This window comes from Lepisosteus platostomus, chromosome 3 (assembly GCF_059453375.1).
Source record: "Lepisosteus platostomus isolate fLepPlt1 chromosome 3, fLepPlt1.hap1, whole genome shotgun sequence".
Taxonomy (NCBI): domain Eukaryota; kingdom Metazoa; phylum Chordata; class Actinopteri; order Semionotiformes; family Lepisosteidae; genus Lepisosteus; species Lepisosteus platostomus.
The window spans coordinates 7,222,617-7,241,815 of NC_142613.1; the positions used below are offsets into that span (position 1 = coordinate 7,222,617).

Here is a 19,199-nt window from a genome sequence, read left to right on the forward strand (position 1 = left end):
AGTTAGTCAGGGCATGTGTGTCCAATTTACTCTACCAGGAGGAGGCTAAAACAAAGCCTCCGCTTGCACCATCACTAATGGCTTGTCATGACGTGTCCTCATCGACACCTGCCATTGAGCTACTCCTGCCTGTATGTATGCATATAGCTGCAGTTAGGGGTCTCCGAGATGAAAAATGCAATGCAAAAAGCAAAACAAATGACAAAATAAATTACTTTATCCTTTGCAAACCAGACTTCAGAAATACATCCTTAGTCTTTATTCGTGATCAAGTGTTTAACAAGTTGCTTATGTTTATTTAAGCATACAGTACATGTGGTTTATACATTGAATAGTGTCATGAATGAATGTGTTGTAGGAGTTTTAACTGTCTTTGAACTTCAGAAGTCAACACTAGAATCACTAACATTGTGTTAAATCAACTTGAACTAGAGCATTATAAATAACTGAAAAATGCATGTAGTGCAGAAATGGTGTTTATGTGATGTGCTTTGCACTAATACCGGAGTTTGTAATAGCCCCCAAAAATTTAAAAACCAAACACTTTGCATTCTTCCCTTCTAAAGCATGTTTCATCTGAGGTTTGCCTCAAACCACATACAGTATTTGTATTCCCAGATTCTGCAGTAAAACAGTAGTTCATAAGAACAATCTCAACATAATTGAATTAATTGTGCTGAAATTAAAAGTTCCGCGTAGATCTTGGGTGGTTGACTAGCTGAGAAATGTTTTGCATGATTGCACATCTGCCTTAAACCTGTTCTAAAATAAGAAATGGACAGGAGTATTCAAAGAACTTAGGTATTTTCAGTTTTTTGCAAATGATGTCCTTCGAGTGTTCATAAATATTATTTTACCAAGTGAAATTTAAACGTTAGTCCCTTTTACCGACATCGTTGTTTTCTATGGCTGGTATAGATCCAACAGTAAAGTGTTTCGTGTAAGAAATCCAAAAAGCAGGTTTGACCTCCATATTTTTTTAACAAAAAGTTTCTAGAGCTTCCAAGTTTATTTTCCCTTTTCTAATGAAAACTTTCTAAACAGATTATATGAAAATGTAGTGTTTTTAGACTGATATTGACAAATTGATTAACAGTATTTGTAAACCTTACGAGAAGGTGTGCAGCTGAATCAATCCTTACAGTGTGTGAAAATATCTTGAATAATATATCTTAGTTTCTTCTGTGTCTTCTATAAATAATATGTCTTCGTTTCTAGTACCGTGCTGCAGTAAAAACACACTGTTGGCTTGAGGACATGTTTTAAAATTCTAACGAAATTTTAAAAAATCCTGGGCGATGTAGCACACTGCTTTAAAGACTGATGTGAACATATGTCATACTGGGTTTTAAATGTATTTCGTGTCACCTGATGTGCTTCTTCATCTTTGCATGTTGAAGTTGACATTTTTAGAACTCCATATGTCCTATTTGTATGCAACTAAGGAAATGTATTATTCTTTAAACATGAAATCTATACTGAATTACAGATGAATTTAAATTATAGGTCATTTTATAATATACACAGCACAGATCGAGAGATATTGATTCTAAAATTGTATTTTTTTATACAATTTTCTTCAGTTTATTTGAATAAGACTTTTATATTGCCTTTTTATACTTTATAGCTGTTCAACATAGTTATAGTTACAGAACATATGTTACTGTACTCTATTGGTTTTTAATTGGGAATTGGATTTTTTTAAAGACAAACTCCCTTTCTTTTTAGACAACTGTCAGTTTATTCTTCTGTTTTCTCACATTTACATATGTTTAATAGTTTGTCTTTTTTGTTGTTGTTTTGTTTTCTGGAATCATGGGTAGTTTCATTGCAACTCATCATTTTTCCTGTTTGTTTTATGTATAGGGCTATTAGTGCAGGACAATTCTGACAACATATTCAGTTCATATGCCTATAAGTCGCACTACCTTCTGACTGAGTCAAATCGTGCTGAGTTGATGAAATTACCTATGATTCCTTCCTCTTCGTCAGCTACCAAAAAGAATTGTGGGAAAGGTAACAGAAACTGTTTCTTTGTTTTTTATTTCTGTGTTTGTGTGTCTCTCTCTCTTGGCTATCTTCCTCTACTCTTTAATGCTTTGTGGCTAGCAAACCTGTTGCTTTTGTATAAATACTTTTTTTTAAATCGTGCCTGCTGTTTATGCAAAATGCAAAAACTAAAAACAGGGCTTAAAATAACATCTGATTGGAGGTTCAACAGGGACTTCTGCTGTCTTGTGAAGTGCTGGAAGTAAAGTTGCCACATGATATGAGCTGGCAAACTAGAAAAAGAACATTTTTTTTCTTCTCTGATGTATCCTGCAGCAGTTTGCAAGGGGGGGGGGTCCTGTTCTGTCACGCACAGTGTAAGGTTTTAGGCCCAGTTACTTTGGGTTGAATGGATATATTAAAATGACTCTTGCCCTTGTTGCAGTGTAACTTAAGATCCCCAGTAGATGCAAAAAAGTAAGATGCAATGGTACATTCAGTATTTCTTGCATAAATAAATGAAAACAAGAATAAGCATCAGGACCATCAGTATTGGATACAACTAAGAAATATGTCTAAAATAATGGAAGATTTTTTTAAAATAGTGTTCTTTTTCACACCCCAGCAATCAGTATTTCAACAGTCCTCCCTTGATTTTGACATAGAGAAGATGCATCCTGTACACCTTTAACAGGTTCAAGTGTTCATCCAGATTTTCTCCAGCTCATTCTGCTTCTTATCTACTTTCTTTAGTTCTTATCATGAATGTTCTGTTAGCCTTAGGTCTAGGGATTGTAATATCTAATGGTGCTGTAAATTATTATGTTCCCTTAACCATTTGGTGATAGATTTGGAAATAGCTTCATAGCTTCATAATCAGTTTTGAAAATATATTTTCAGTCAACCTGATTAATTATAAATAAAACTCTTTTTTCAGACCAACTTTGTTTTTTTAAAACTGTGATAATCAGACTGAACCCTGTTATATGTTGTTTTGTTCACTCCTGGCAAAACTGCTCCAGTTCTGACACTGAATCGTTGATGGAATACAATCTTAAGTCTCGTATTCAATTTTATTTTGGACTTAAGTTAGATCTTTTCTTATTAGACCACTTCAGTATGACTCAAGTCTTGTGCTTCATGTCGTTTTCCTGCTAAAAGGTTTTTTTTCAACCCAGTCTTAGATTCTTGGGTGACTCAAGCAGGTTTCCACTCAGTTCCGCCTGTATTTTGCACCATCCATTTTTCCCTCAATTGTGACAAATGTCCCAGTCCCTGCCGTTGAGACGAATCCCCATAACATGTTACAGCCACCATCAAGCTTAAGCCTGAGCTGTCTACATCGGACATAATGCTTAACAGTAAGACTACAAAGCTAAATGTTTGTCTTGTCTGTGTCATGTCCGGGCTTGGAGCTGCTCACAGCCCACGCTTGCCACAAGTAACTGCAACATTCCCAGGAGTGCTCGCATTTCACCTGAGCCAGTGAGGACCAGGTCAGGCCACCTGTCTGTGTGTCAGTCTCCCTTTCAATCAGAGATCCAAACTTCTAATCAATCCTCCATTTAAACGAGGCACCTCATTTAAGTCCCTGAATCAGTACTCTGACATTGAGCCCGCCTTTGCACTACCTGGAGTAGTGCAATTCCCAGCCTGCCTGAGATACCTGCATTTGCAGGATTTCAGAAAAGCCGCTTTCCTTGACTTCCTAATCTCCGCCCACAATCAGCCTGATTCCAGCAATGTGCCTTTTCTGTCAGCTTTGTTTCTCCGAGATTCCTATTGAGCCTCACTGCTCCAGACTTCCCAGTCAGCTTCACTGCTCCAGGCTTCCCAGTGAGCCATACTGCTCCAGCCTTCCCTGTCTGTCTGCATGCATCATCTGGCTCTGTTTTTCACACTCTTCAGACTTCTGTAGCCTCCTGAGTCAACCCAACTCCTGCAGTTAGATTTCTGTCTGTCATTCCAGCACAGTGTTGCACAACAGTGCAACCAGCTATGGTGCAACAGTCTGACCAGTATGTAGTGTATCTTATATAAGATTTATAATGAGTCTTTTCCAGTAAAGACCACTCACCATATAGGCTAGCTTTGTGTAGAGATCAGGACATTATTGATATATCAATGGTGATTCCCACTTCAGACATAGAACTTTACAGATCTTTCAAAGTTGCATCCCTAACACGTTTGCCTGGATATTTGGTTTGGAAAAGTGGCCTGTTCTAGGTAGCTTCTGTGTGAGCTTTCTAATGTTCCTGGTGTGACTTCATAAACTCCATTTGAGTTGTATCCAGCTACAGCATGTGTTCCCATTTGACTTGGGGATTCCATTAGTTGCTGTTTGGCAAGTGAATGCATTTTCTTTCAGTGCTGCCATTTCTAACACGAACCCCAGATTCATGAAGTCAGCCTCCAATTGTAATTCTGTAGACATTGACTCCTGATGATGAAACTCCTTTGTGGAAAATGCACAAAAGACTGTGCTATCTTCACTTCCCGGGGTGTGAGTTAGCTTCCCACTCCACTTTTTGAACTGCAAATGTGGGTAAAACTGTTTTATGTCCTGTTCCTGATGGAGTAGCAATCATCTCATTGCAGTTCTTGGTGACGAATAACACAGCTGAAACAGGAATGTCTTTTGGACTTTGTTATAGCTGTTACTGGAGTAATTGAGATCTGTATGGATTATTGTTTAGTCATCACTTAAGTTGTCGAGGTCAGTAGTCTTTTGCCTTCAATCTTCAGGCCGTGTTTTAACCTCCTCTTTCTGAAGTGATTCTAAGTGTTCGTAGTGTTTTCCCACCCTCAGTACCCAGTGCCAACCAAGATGACTTCCAAAAGCTTTATTTTAAGCCCCCAAAGTGCTTTGTCAAACTAAAAGATGATTAAAAACATCAGATTAGAAATCTATTTTCAAATTATTAACAGGATGTGAAGAAATTTGATCATTAGGTAAATATGCAATTATTTTGACTAATCCAATACTAGTATTAATATTAATATTCATATTTTCATTTATTGATGTAATAAGTAAAGTACTCATGATTTTCCCCCCTGAAAACGACTTGCATTACGCACATTATTAATTAATGTGAATAAATTTGAACACTTTGTATTTATGTAACTATTTAATTATTCTGGTTATTATTTTGATTCATCCAATACTCACAGTCTTACAATTGTTTGTGTTTTCATTTATTGATGGAGTAAGTAATGTACACATGATGTTTTTGCTGAAAACAACTTTGTTACATTGCAACAAGGGTATGAATACATTTTGAACCAGCTCTATAGACACTAGCTTTTTTAGGGTTGGCACTTAAAAATAGATGAGAATCTGGGAAAATATGCCTGAAGTATTCTTAACCTAAATGTAAGAATTGCAGTCTTCAGACTTTGACCACTTTATTTTGCACAAAAATGTATTTGTACTGTGCCCTGACCATCCATGCACACAAACTGTAGATAAATACATTAAAATTTGTTTTAAATAAACAGGCCATTTTCATAAAGCTTTTTGATTCTTAAAATGAAATATATATTCCAAGTATATTTTATAGAACTAGAAACCTAAATAAAACAATGTTATTTTTGCTAGTTTGCTATTATTTGGCCATTTTGTAGTTCTTGACAATTTATACATTCACAAAAGCAACAGAGCTATTGAACAGGTATCGGGATTATGTACTTGGTTATTTTGAGCCCTGAAGGTGCTTGGCTTAAAGCAAAGTGTGCTGCTGCAAAGGACCTTTTCTGCTTAGCTTTCCAGCTCATTTTTGATTTAAGATGGTTTTTTGCTTCCTGCTTATATTTGTTTTTACGCTGATCAATAGAATGGGGCTTTTATTCCTCTGATTAATGTCACACGAAGCATTTGTTGGCATGTTTGGTACGTTTTTAAATCATTGCACGACTGCAAAATGAGCTAATTGTTTATGTATGTTTTGTATTCTGTTGCTAAAGTGTCTTATAGTGTTGTGAATCAAAGTTCTATGATATTTTTTTAAAAGGAAATATGGAAACTTGATTAAAATGTCCATTCCGTCTGCTGACATTTGATTTGATTGACCAGTTCTGTCTAAATATATGATCCTAGTATGTTTCATGATCTAAAAAGCATGCTTTTGCAAACACAGCCCAAAAAGAGTTATTTATTGCCTAATCTTCTCAAAACGTTATCTTTAAAGTTAAGCTAGCCAGATTGCATTTAAAGATGAGAACATTTCTGCACATCTTGAAGTTCAAAAGTAAGACATTTCCTTGAAAAATAGCACCATAAAGGTTTTTGTGATCATTTAGGAGAAAAAAGTGTGACTTTTTGCTGATGTTGAAACAACTGTACTTTTGATACTAAAATGGACACAACCTTTCACTGGGAAAAAGGAAGAGGCGCAACCTACCAAATGCACAACTTGTCACGTTCACAGACAAGAATGTAATGGGATATCATGCATGCGTGTCACTTTGTTGCTTTTTTTCCATGTGCCTGTTTTTGAAATGTAGTGTTCGAGAATTATACAAAACAACTGTCATGCTCCGAATCAAAGTAAAACTTTGATGCATGCAAGCATTCCTGTGTATTGCTTTGTTTTCAAAGTTTTTCCTCAAGTCTTTAATTTACACCCAGTTACTAATATTATTTTCAAGTCTTTCTTGAGATCATTTATTGTAATATTCAGATGTACAGTACCTTAAAATAATCTGAGTACAATCCTATAGCTCTTTGTGACATACTTTAAACCAGGGGTAAATTAAATGCTTTTGCAAAAAGCTTTGAGGAAGGGGCCCCTTGTTTGCTTTAATGAATGCAAGCCTTAAACCGCACCATTTCTCTGTGTGAAGGTGGAAGATTGTTGTGCTGTGAATCCTGCCCTGCCTCTTTCCATCCTGAATGCTTGAACATTGAGATGCCGGATGGGATCTGGTTCTGTAATGAGTGCCGAATAGGGAAGAAGCCTCATTACAAGCAGATAGTCTGGGTCAAGCTGGGAAACTACAGGTGAGATACAGGATCAGATACAAGTGATTGTTCTATCAATCTTTTCCTTCTGACTGAACCCAGGCAAATGGCATACAGTATGTACAATTAAGAAGAGGACTTCCAAATGACAGGGTGTCAATTATTGTGAGGCAGTGTGGTCTTCTGTAATGTACGTTTAAGCAGATCATTTGATGGACACACAAAACATTGACTTTATAAATGCAGAGCATGTTAACTACAAAGCCTCACAATTTATCCCTTTACATTTTTTTCTTCACCATTTTTCTTTCATCGACTCGAACCATTATTTTCTGGGTTATTAGAAAGAGCTGTGCTTTGGTATTTTATCTTGAATACAAGTTTTAACTTATATATATCAGAAGTATTTTGGTATTAGACTTTTCACATTTTGGCAAATAATTTAACCTAATAGTAACCTAACCTAACAATAACCTAGCCTAATAACGTGACTTTACCCTATCCAGAATGTGAAATCTTTTTTGGGGGGTTTTATAAATTGCTGCATTCATTTTCTGTACAGGTGGTGGCCTGCAGAGATCTGCAACCCTAGACTTGTTCCTTTCAACATACAGACTCTGAAGCATGATATTGGAGACTTCCCCGTGTTCTTCTTTGGGTCTCATGATTACTACTGGATCAATCAAGGTAGAGTCTTCCCCTATGTTGAAGGTGACAAGAACTTTGCTGATGGCCAAATTGGAATAAACAAGACCTTTAAAAAAGGTAAGGCAGAAGTTGTGTTGCTTTAATAACTTGATTAAACTGAATCATCTGCTTCTGACAGTGAACATCTATGTGCCATACCTATCCTTCCTCATTGTGACTGAGAATGCTATGTAAATTAAGATTTTTTACAGGCTTAGTTCTTTTATGATACGTTTGTTGTCTGAGGAAATTTAATGCACACTTTCATTCTTTAGTGGTTCAAAGCAACAGCATTTCAGAAGAACTGTACAAAAGGAGCTGGTCATGGTTAAATTTGTGGAAACAGTGTATTTATAAAGATTAGGCCTCACTCAGCCTCTCGTTCAAGGCTAAGGTAAATATTCCATAGCAACAAGGATTCTAATGGTCTCCATGAGTTCTCTAGAATGATAGAAAAACTGCATACTTACAAACTACACAAAGCACTGGGCACTGTATTCTGCATGTATTTCAAGAGACAGATTGACAATAGATCAAGTGATTGTGAATGATGATTTCCTCCGTTCCCAGCACTTGAAGAGGCTGCTAAGAGGTTCCAGGAGCTAAAGGCACAAAGAGAGAGCAAGGAGGCATTGGAGCAGGAGCGCAGCTCACGGAAACCACCCCCATACAAATTTATCAAGGCAAGTGTGCTCTAGAAGCAGAATGTGAAAGCATCAGTCAGTCAGACTGTATGTTAAATAGCGCTTGCAAGGAAAGCATCCTTTGCAAAGGAGTGTGCATGAAAAGTTATTCAAAGTCAATAGATAACATTTACAATAAGATGAAACAATAAGAGCAGATAAATGGCAGTGCAATTAGTACAATTTCACCCCAGCACGTGAACGTTTCAATACGAAGGGTAATGCAAAATTAATAACTGTACAAGCCTACAACACAATCCCAATCCCAGTCTATTAGCCAATCACTAACATGAATGTTCAAATTCATGATTAGGGAAATACAACAGTTTTTGTTTTTTTAATCATTAGTCACACTGGGCCTCTGTGTTTGAGTGGTTGAAGCACATGAATAATGAAGAGTAAGGCTCCTGCAGAAGACACTTTTTGTGTGTTCTCATCACCATCCTGCATTTTCAGCCTGAAAGTCTAACTATTCGTAGTACAGTACAGCTCACTGTAAATTACATATACTGTATGTAGCTATAGCTTTGGGAGGAAGCAGGGAGAAGAAGGTATTATTAAGATCACACTTCTCCCCTGATTTCTGAGTTGGGAGAGGCCAAGGGTGTTGAGCATGTCAAGGTACCGTGAGATTCAGACAGAACAGGAACTTGAGGAATCATTCTTTTCTTTGCGTAGGTGTGAATGCTCCTCTTATTGTACCAGCATAACACCTGTGTGTGTGTTTTTGTCCCCAGTCCAACAAGCCAGTTGGGAAAGTCCAGATCCATGTGGCGGACCTGTCTGAGATCCCTCGCTGTAACTGCAAGCCCACCGATGAGAACCCCTGCAGCCTGGACTCGGAGTGCCTGAACAGGATGCTGCAGTACGAGTGCCACCCTCAGGTGTGCCCGGCTGGGGAAAACTGCCAAAACCAGTGCTTCACCAAACGCCTCTACCCTGAGACAGAGGTCATCAAAACAGAGGGCCGTGGCTGGGGTCTCAAAACAAAGAAGAGCCTGAAAAAGGTAAGCACAGTGCTCTGATACAGGTGTATCTTTGTGTTATAAGCTTAGTTCTGTTGCCTTAGCTGTTGCACTGGAGGTACCTATTTGTATAGTGTTCTGTTAGGTCTTGACAGGGCAGGTTTACCTTGTTTGAGGTGCGCGATTGCTTTAACCCCACAGGGGGAGTTTGTGACTGAGTATGTTGGAGAGCTGATTGACTCAGAAGAATGCAGGCAACGCATCAAACATGCTCACGAGAACCATGTTACCAACTTCTACATGCTGACTCTCACTAAGGTATGGCTCTTCTTTTCTCATTTTTCATCAGATCAGAGACCTTTTTCATGTATGCTGCCCTTTCATTTTTGGTCTGTCGATTGAAACACAAAGTTAGTCCTGACAGCTCAGAGCCGTGGTCTCTAGAACCTGTCCTTCGGAAGTCTTAGTCTTTGTGCTATGACGTTTGACGATGACAGTGACAGAAAACGCAGGTATCTGAACTGCCAAAGCCATTGCAATTGATTCAGTTAATTAACATCACAGTGAGAATAAAAAGCATACAGTTCTTTAGGGCCAGGACTTAACAGATTTCTGGTTTAGCAAGAGAAAATTCAGAGACCTGTTAAAACGGTACTAATAAAGACAAACCATCTTGTTTGATGTTGGCTTGAGTGCAGAGCAGAGGTTGAGTTTTTTTTTTTAAATAAAAAAATGATTATGATCACTATTCAGATATTTTCTTGAATAATAACATACCTGTAAATTCTTCAAATGGAAGTCAAAGTTTTTCTTTTGCAGGATCGGGTCATTGATGCTGGGCCGAAAGGAAACTACTCCCGGTTCATGAACCACAGCTGCAGCCCGAACTGTGAGACCCAGAAGTGGACGGTGAATGGGGATGTCCGAGTTGGCCTGTTTGCTCTCTGCGACATCGAGACTGGTGAGATAGAGGTTACCTTTCTCAATGATTTTAGGTAACATAAACAGCATTTGTAGCCCCCTTGTATTGACTGTAATATATGTCGTAATGTATGCAAGAGCCTGCAGCTAGAAAAACCTGCATTGCTTCAAATATCTGGTCAGCAGTGGGATGGGACCCTCCAAGGAAAGCTGCTTCTGCAAGTGGTGTTGGTGGACCAGAATTACCAGAAACCGATGCCCCAGTGTAGTGTTCGGTGACCATGGCACTGTGTCATACGAATTGTCTTGTATGAAATGTTAAACCGTGGTCTTGACCACTTAATGTTAATGATCCCATGGCAGCTTTGAGAAGCATTGAGGTGTTAATGCCAGTGTTGTGAATAAATTCCAGTCTGGGTTTAAACAATCTGGCCTCCTCGAAGGCTCCGCTTTAAATTATTCAGTGAAGTATTTTTTGAAGAGCCTGAAATACTCTTTTGTGGTGCATAGTAAAAGCTGCACTCCTATTACTTGTGATGAATGATTTGGCCACTGTCCATTTATATACAGCACTTTGGAATCCTTTGGGATGGAAAATAGTACATAAATGCATAAAGAACTACATGGCTACAACAAACTACAAGGCTCTGCATGGCTTGGCACCTCAGTACCTGTCTGAACTACTACAGTCCCACTCCCCACCTCTCAACTTCTGCTCTTCTAATTCTGGTCTCCTATCTGTCCCCCAAACTTAAACTCTATGGGTGACAGGGCCTTCTCCTGTTATGCCCACAGAACTATGGAACTCTGTCCCTAAGGATATCAGAGAGTCACCTTCCCTAAACCACTTCAAATCTATTCTCAAAACCTTCTTTAGAAGGGCCTTTACTTAACTTGTTCTATTATTTACCACTCTGCTCTTACTGTATTCAGTACCCCATTTACTGTCTCCTCTCATTGTGCATATCTATTATATATATCTAGATAGTGTTTTTTTTATTATTGTTGTCGTTCTGTAAAGCGCTTTGAGAAGCCACCTTTAAAGGTGCTATATAAACTAAAGATTATTATTACTGGATAAATTGTTAATCTAATTTAGTCAGTGTGTTAACAATATCAAATGTGCCTGAACCTAAAACGTAGAGAATTAATCTTGAAATCAGTATTGCAGAAGTCAAAATAATGATTCTGTGTCAATTCAGTAGTTCTCTATCTTGTCTCTGGAGGAAAATATGTTGGAAGTATAATCGATCAATATTTCCCCCTGGTGTTTTGTTGTAGAAACTGAGCTGACGTTCAATTATAACCTGGACTGTCTGGGAAATGGAAGGACAACTTGTCACTGTGGAGCTGAAAACTGCAGTGGGTTTCTGGGCGTGCGACCGAAGGTAAGAGAACCCCTATTTTATTTTCCCAGGGAGAAAACTGTTTAGTCTACAAGCCACTCTGAAATGGATTCATATTAAGGTGTTACTGTGGCACTTTATTTCAAAACCACTGCCTTTAACCAGTTTTTTTCGTTTAATTTGAATTTTGAATGTCCTTGGACTCAATGGATTGCATGAACCGTACTTTATTTGTTTTGTTTGCATCTGTTTTTCCTTGCGCAGAGTGCGGTTGTTATAGAAAAAGAGGAGAAGGCGAAGAATGCCAAACTCAAAGCAAAGAAGCGCAAGATCAAGCCCGAGGCGAAGCAGAACCACGAGTATTTCTGCTTCTGCTGCGGTGAAGGGGGGGAGCTGGTGATGTGTGACAAGAAAGACTGCCCAAAAGCATACCACCTCTTATGCCTTAACTTGACGAAGCCACCGTATGGTACGTCTCCCCACTCGTTGAATGCAAAGACTGACCCTTTTTGCACTAGGCTGTCTGGAGGACACATTTGACTTCTTTTGACATCACAGAAAGTGTATGTCTTTCATAATGTGATAATATGTTTTAAAGTAGTGAATCTTTTGATAATTCAAAGTTCTGCAGTTCATAAAAGTAGTTGAGTTTCCCTGAAATCTACTGGTTGAATTTGATCTGGAGATATAATTATATGATTATATCAGTGGTTCATTCTACTATTGCTATTTCCCTGTTACTGTTTCTTTTACTGGACTTATTACTGTAGAGTGTTCAATTTTTAAAAGTTTGATTTCTAAAAACAAAATACCTATGTGGCTTTTATACTTAAATGGACTAACCGACAAACACATGCACACAAGACGAAACCTCAGCTGTGTTTTGGACAGGTTTAGAAAACGGAAGAGGTGTTTCTGACTGCCCTGCTGTCCTGTGTTCTGTGTGCAGGGAGGTGGGAATGCCCCTGGCATCAATGCAGTGTGTGTGGGCGCTCCTCCATATCCTTCTGCGAGTTCTGCCCCAGCTCCTTCTGCAAAGACCACGAGAAGGGGGCTCTGGTGCCCTCTGCCCTCGAGGGCCGCCTCTGCTGTTCCAGCCACAACCCTAAAAACCCACTGACACCCGAGTCTCTCAACAAGGTTAAAGTCAAACTGGAGCCCCTGGACCCTCCTGATGCAATGGGAGAATGAGGCACCCTGAGTGCAGTTTTAAAGGGGGTGTCCAATGAAATGGTAAAAGACTCGAGTTCAGAGCGTAAGTAGAGGAAGTGGGCTTGTTGCTTTTCAGGCAACCATAGTTGATACTCTTATATATCATGCACACATTTAAAGACTGAAAGTGTTGTTCTCATTACAGTCCATTCCAGTTTACAGCAGGTAGGAGCAGCAGGTATTGAGAAGTAGTCCAGATGAGGCTGACTTTTCAGAGAGATTGATGAACTGAACTTTTTTCCAGAGGTGAACCAAATATGACAGTATTGAATAATTGGCACTTTTTAAATGACATAATCTTATCACTGGTGGAGGTCCAATGGTTCTCTGCCCTGCTGTGTTTTTGTTTGTCTTTGAAACTCCTGTGAGATGTGGTTGCCTGGAGGCCTTTAGTTTTTCCAGTTTTGCACCATTTATAACACGTCTTGCTGTCTGTACAGGGACATAAAACAGCAAAACCACATTCTGCCAGCTCGTAGGTCACTCCAAAAATATGAATATTGTTTTTATGTACCTCTTGTAAAACCTCTTTTTTGTGCAATTTTAACAGGAACACACTACTTTTCTGGACATTTACTAATTATGTATGTCTTTTACTAGGGAACTTCATTTTAAATCCTTCTTTTAAAGACAGTGATTAAGGTTTTAAACCCTTCCTTCACCTTGTGTAGTATTTTTGTACTTCTTCCTCAAAATTTACATTCTTGACTTTGAAATAGTTCAGTAAGTGTTTGGATGTCATTCTGTCAGGTTCTCAAAGGAATTCTTTAAGGTTATTGGTGTGACTTATGTCAAAGTGATTTTAATCTATTTTTTGCTGCTTATGAAACTGTTAATGTGTTTAATGTTAAAGAAGCTGCTAGTTCATGTAACCTTTCCACCCTTTTCATCATTGATGGGTAATGTGAATGTCAGAATTGGGCAACGAAAAGGAGCTGAAGGCAATCTGTGAAAGAATGCTTTTGCACTGATCGGTGTCTTGAAACTGCCATTTCTGTACATGCAATCAATTAACTAAATTTCAGTTTCAGACTAAGAGATGTTAAAATTATTTAACTCTTTAGTCACTTTTCTGTTCACCTTCTCTCATGAAGGCTAATGATCTTAATACATTTTCTTAATCGTGTATTTAGCATTGTTAGTAAAATCCACTGTGATCATGTTTTGTTAATGACATTGCAAACAGGCAAAATTCAGGAGAGCAGGAAAGGAAATTTTAGTTCACCATTTTCTCTTTTAATATCCTGCATATGTCTGAGTGCTTATTTGAAATTTCTGAAAAACCTTCGTCATAGTATGTGGTGTAGTGTACTTCAAACTTGTCATCTCCTCATCCCAACGTGTTCTTATACAGGTACTTCAAGTGATGTAGAAGATTTCAAAGTTAAGAAAAACTTGTTTTAACTCAAGAGGGGGCAGTGAGGGAGTAATAAAGCTGTGTATTGACCAAGGTTGGAAGTGGGATTTAAAACATTTAACTCTTTTGTCTTTTAAAACTCCCCTGACTTTTTACTTTGGGGCACAAAGAAAACATGTTTCAGTACAGTGAAGTTCACAGATTCTTTTTCCTATTTTGATGAACTAGGCAAAATTTCATATTTCACAAGTGTCAAAAATGGAAATTAGGAATGCCTTTTAGTTATGTTTTTAGAGACTCCCATCTATTGAGGTGTTTGTTTCCCATTTTTAAGGAACTTAAAGCCATTGCATCCACACTGAGTGCACAGTTATTGTGACTGGGCGTTGCGTGTCTGAAATTTGCACGTAGCTCCATGATAGTATGTGTCATCACATTCAACTCGCGGTCATGAATACTGCACGTTCAAAGAGTTGGTTTGGGAAAAGCCAACTTCTCATGCATACAGACAATTACGTTAATATCCTAATAGTGTTGCACAGCTTGAATTTTGTAGTGAAAGTTTGAAGTTATGGCATTAACAGTTTGCAGGAAGCCCAGCAGGTAATTAAAAAAAACCGTAATGCTTGATCTAAATTATCTTATTTTCACTTCAGTGGTAAATAATAATGTGTATCAGTTTGAAATGGTGCATGTAAGTGCTTTTTTGGTTTTGTTGTTGGGTTTTTTTTTTCTCTAAAGCACTAATCATTATATCACCTACATTGTGAATGACTTGTTTTTTTAATGGTCTCTATTTTCATAGAATAACAATGTTTTGAAGAGATTATATCTGTAAATATTCAAAGAATGTATTCCTTTATTTAAAGTATTAGTAAAAAATAATTTTAAAAATCCATATTGAGAATTTTAAGACTTAAAGGCATATTGCTTTATTTTTTCTTCAAAGGGTGCTTTGAGAGTAGATGTCTTTAAATAACAGAAATAACAGAAAGTCTGGTAACATGCATAGACCATTCTTGAACATATGTGTGGTGGAAATGTGCTTTTACCAGGATTGTTTTACCATGTGTTATTTTAAAATTAAGTCATAAAGTGTTTTAATATTGTTAATCTTTGAAGAAAGGGCATTTTTCTTTATACACTTTGAAAATGTGTGGTTACCAGGAACGAGCGTACTGTATCTCTCAACTGAGTTAATCCAAAAACCTTTTTGAGAGCCTAACTACCTTAAGCACTGTACTGTCCATTATGTTGGAATAATTCTGTCCTTCATACTAGCTAGAGCACTGCCTACCAACTCACATCACTACCATCAGATAAATGCTTGGAATTAATTGCAGTCTTACTACACTTTAGGGTTTTTTGCATTTTGTGATGCTGTCAACCTTCAAAACCAGAGTAGAAATTGTTCTAAAATATGAAATGCTGATCTTTTGTGATGTCTGTTTTTATTCGTATTAATCAGAATTTGAGGAGTTTACATGTAGACATTGCCTCTGTAAAAGGTGTCAGATACATTCAGTATTGGCCATATAATTGTAACTGTATCTTGTCTTTTGTTTTTATTTATTGTTTTTTTTTAATGGTATTTCTGATGTCTTTCTGAACTCTTCCCAGATCCTTCCTGTTATTTCTAATGACATCATTCATTCCTTAGTTTAACTGCAAGCAATTAGCAGTTTTTATTATAGGTACTTTGAAACATCACACAACAAAAACACAAAATATTACAAATGTAATTACATGCATAATTATAGTAACACTATTGGCACCCTTTTTTTACCTGTGTATGTACATAAAACTGAGCAAAACCTTCCAAAACATTTAAAAAATACATTTCATTTTGTTTTTGAAAGAGGAACTGTACAAATACATTTTTGTCTAATTTCACTCACTTCAAACTTCATAATGAAGATCAGAATAGAATTGGAAATGAAAAGAATGGGCCAATGATGCCTGAAATTCTTTTTTCTGGAGTCATGCAATGAAAATGAAAGTCTTGATTAGTGTATACCATCATCTTAATATGAACTTTAGAAAGCTCCTGTAGTTTATGTAATTTATCTCCTCAGTAACTCATTACTGGTTTAATGTTTCACACAAGTTGGGCCTCTGCGGGTTGTGAGGGAAAACAAAGAAATTAATTACCCACAATGGTAACTTTCCCTTCAGTGAAAGCCTCTCAGCTCTGTTAGAACTTTAACACAAATTAGCCACCAAATAATGAAATAGCTGCACCACTGGCACATGAAGAGTCACTTTATTTATATATAAATCTGCCTTTTTTTTCCTAACGTTCCACAGAGTTTACTTGAATGTTTTTTATGTTGCTTCCATTTTATTTATAATTGTTTTATACTAAAATGTAATATTAAGTAGATTAGATGCAGTTTTAATGATTTTATATGGGGGGGGCGATTGTAAATGAGGGCAAAAGAAGCAGAATTTGAGAAGACTTCATTTCCAAGCCACGGTTTTCTATGACGAGTAACAATAGTGTTTACCCCACACCTTTGCCACTTCTAGAGCTCTCACAGGTAGATAGTTGTAAATCACGTTAAATGTAATAAAGGCATGAGTAAAGTCATGACTGCAGGTGTTTACACTCACATACGAATATTTTTTTAAGCTTTGCTACTAACCAACCTTTGTTTATCTCCAAATAACTGCTCAACACTCTTCTGCACTTTTTGTGTTTAAATGGCGAATCATCCTTTTTTTTCCTTAACGTGTGTAAGCACTTGTTAGCCTCAGTCTTGCTTTGTCACTAAATCAGTTCTTCACAGCTCTTTTATGTTTTCCTGAAGCAAGACTAGAGCCCTCACTGGAGAGCCATGTGGCAGAACTTCATTGAAAGGGGGTCCTGTAATTCATTTAGAAGCAAACGGTGTGCAGTCTATGTGATGCTATTCCCCCTAAATCTGCTGGACTGGTGCCTCTTTTGATAGTGTTTACTCTTACTCATGGGGCTAAGACAAAAATTTTAAAAAATATTTTTCTTTATAGAAGTTCTATCTCATATAGCTGCTTGAGGCATTGTCACCAAAGGGCTGCATACGTATAGCTACATGCATGCCTCTTTTAGGGTGCATATCAGGATTTTGTTTATCTTAAAAACTGCTTTACTGTGACTTCTTAACAATTATTCACTATTCTACTGCTTTATTTTTCAGACTCTTGCTGGCAATGAGATTGCACATAGTCAACCTAGCCTAAATTAGACTTGGTTTACACCTCAGGACTAACACATTGTTCTTATTTCAGATTAAGTTTGAAGCCAGAAGTATTACTATACTGATAATGCTTAATATGTGCTTACCCCCCACACACACGCACACAAAGGGTAGAGAGGGTCTCATTGTATAAAATGGTGCATTCTAATTTTTATGTTTGAATTCTGTCATGGCCAGTCAGTATTCCATAAACCACAGATGTATATTCTTGAAAAAGGAAGAAATTAACATATTTATATACATATCATGTACTGCTTATGCTTCAGAGAGTGTATTATGGACTGTCTGTTGCTTATTTTTAAAGAAAGTCTTAAGATGAGTGTAACTCCTGTATAATTTGAGATGTACAACAACATAAACAATTTTTTTAGAAAAAGAAAAACATGTAATTTTAAAGGGATCCTGTTCTCAATCTTGCAAATAGACTCATTTCCACGTGAACTTTACTTTTAAATTTGTTGGTTTTGTGAAATGTTGATTGTAATTGTTGACTATCCATCATGACATAAAATGAAGTATACACTCTGAATATTTGAAAAACTGTTACGGCTTGGCTAGAATGATAATTCATCTTCAAAACACTACAGTAGTGATACCTCCCTAAGATTTCAGCTGGGGGGTTTGTAATTGTATTAATTGATGTTGCTGTTTAGAATTAAAACACCAATTATTTTCATTTTGTTGTTCAGCCTATGTTATTGCATAGTGTAAAAGAATGATGCTTGTCTAATCCTGTATATAGTTAGCAAAAACAATTGTCATTAGTTGTAGTGTATTTAGACTGCCTGTAATATTTAGCTTCTGAATGTGTGTGACTGTAGGAACGTATAATTTTTTGTACATTATATTGACTGAGATGTCCTTTTTTTATTTGAAATATTTTGGAATTCAGATGTGTTTTGCTTCTGCCAGAATTCATTCTGAAAGGTTTTTAATGACATTCCACAGATTTATCAGTTTCAGACTTTGCTTGAGGTTTGACTTCAATAAAACTGTTCTGAATGTTACAGTCTGAGGCATGAGTCTTGTCTTTCAGTTCCAGTGCCTTTGTGGGATCCCTATCTTATATAATATGTAATCTAATATGTAGTTTATTCATTCTCACCACTTAGTTTATTCCAAAGAAGAAAATGACACATTAAAAGTTGTGAAATGTTGCATAATCTTTTGAGTGTCCATACTTTATTTTTTGTATTCTATAACCTTACATTCTACTCTAGCAGAAATGCTTAATGAATTTGTTTTTCAGATCAGTATTATAATTAGATGTATTGCAGTTTTTTTGCAGGTAAGTCTTGTTTTCTGCAAAATCATAAAGAATGATTTAGTATTATTTTGAATATACTGTAATAAGTTATTTGTATAGACTTGTATATTAGATATTGTATGGTATACCTGAATACAGGGTATATGGCAAACCATTTCCAATGCATTCCATTCCTTGAGATGTAAAGAAATTTAGCTTGCATGAGATGATTTATAAAAACGTAACTGAGTGCTCTCTGGCCGTACTATCTTGAATGTGCCCAATATCATCTAGTCCTGGAAGTTAAAATAGGCTTAAGACTGATTACTACTGAGACGGATGACTACCTGGGGATAATAATATCTTACCGATTGTACTCAAGAAAATAAGAGATGTAGAGCAGAAGTCGTTTACACAACTCTTTCAACAGGACTGAAGAATTACTAATGTAGTGTCCATAAAAAGGTTTTGAAAAGTATAGACCAATAAGTCTACTACATATAAGGTAATGGAAACTATTATAAGGTCTACACTAGGGGATCACCTAACTAGAGGGACATCATACCCTAGTGAGTCGGCATGGATTTAGAAAAGGTA

At 37.0% G+C, this 19,199-nt stretch overlaps 1 protein-coding gene across 3 annotated transcripts in view; it reads left to right on the forward strand.

Moving 5' to 3' along the window:
- nsd3 (nuclear receptor binding SET domain protein 3) overlaps positions 1–18,363 on the forward strand; it is a 41,138-nt gene extending 22,775 nt beyond the window's left edge. The window contains exons 14-23 of one of the 3 annotated variants that reach the window (XM_088624178.1): positions 1,867–2,016; positions 6,832–6,988; positions 7,512–7,714; positions 8,207–8,319; positions 9,057–9,326; positions 9,486–9,602; positions 10,104–10,245; positions 11,487–11,593; positions 11,816–12,020; positions 12,501–18,363. In XM_088624178.1, coding sequence (XP_088480304.1) covers positions 1,867–2,016; positions 6,832–6,988; positions 7,512–7,714; positions 8,207–8,319; positions 9,057–9,326; positions 9,486–9,602; positions 10,104–10,245; positions 11,487–11,593; positions 11,816–12,020; positions 12,501–12,742 — 1,706 coding nt within the window. In that variant the 3' untranslated portion in view covers positions 12,743–18,363. The remainder of the gene's footprint in view (positions 1–1,866; positions 2,017–6,831; positions 6,989–7,511; positions 7,715–8,206; positions 8,320–9,056; positions 9,327–9,485; positions 9,603–10,103; positions 10,246–11,486; positions 11,594–11,815; positions 12,021–12,500) is intronic. The other 2 variants (XM_088624179.1, XM_088624180.1) reach the window with 2 other exon arrangements.
- The last annotated feature ends 836 nt before the right edge of the window (positions 18,364–19,199 follow it).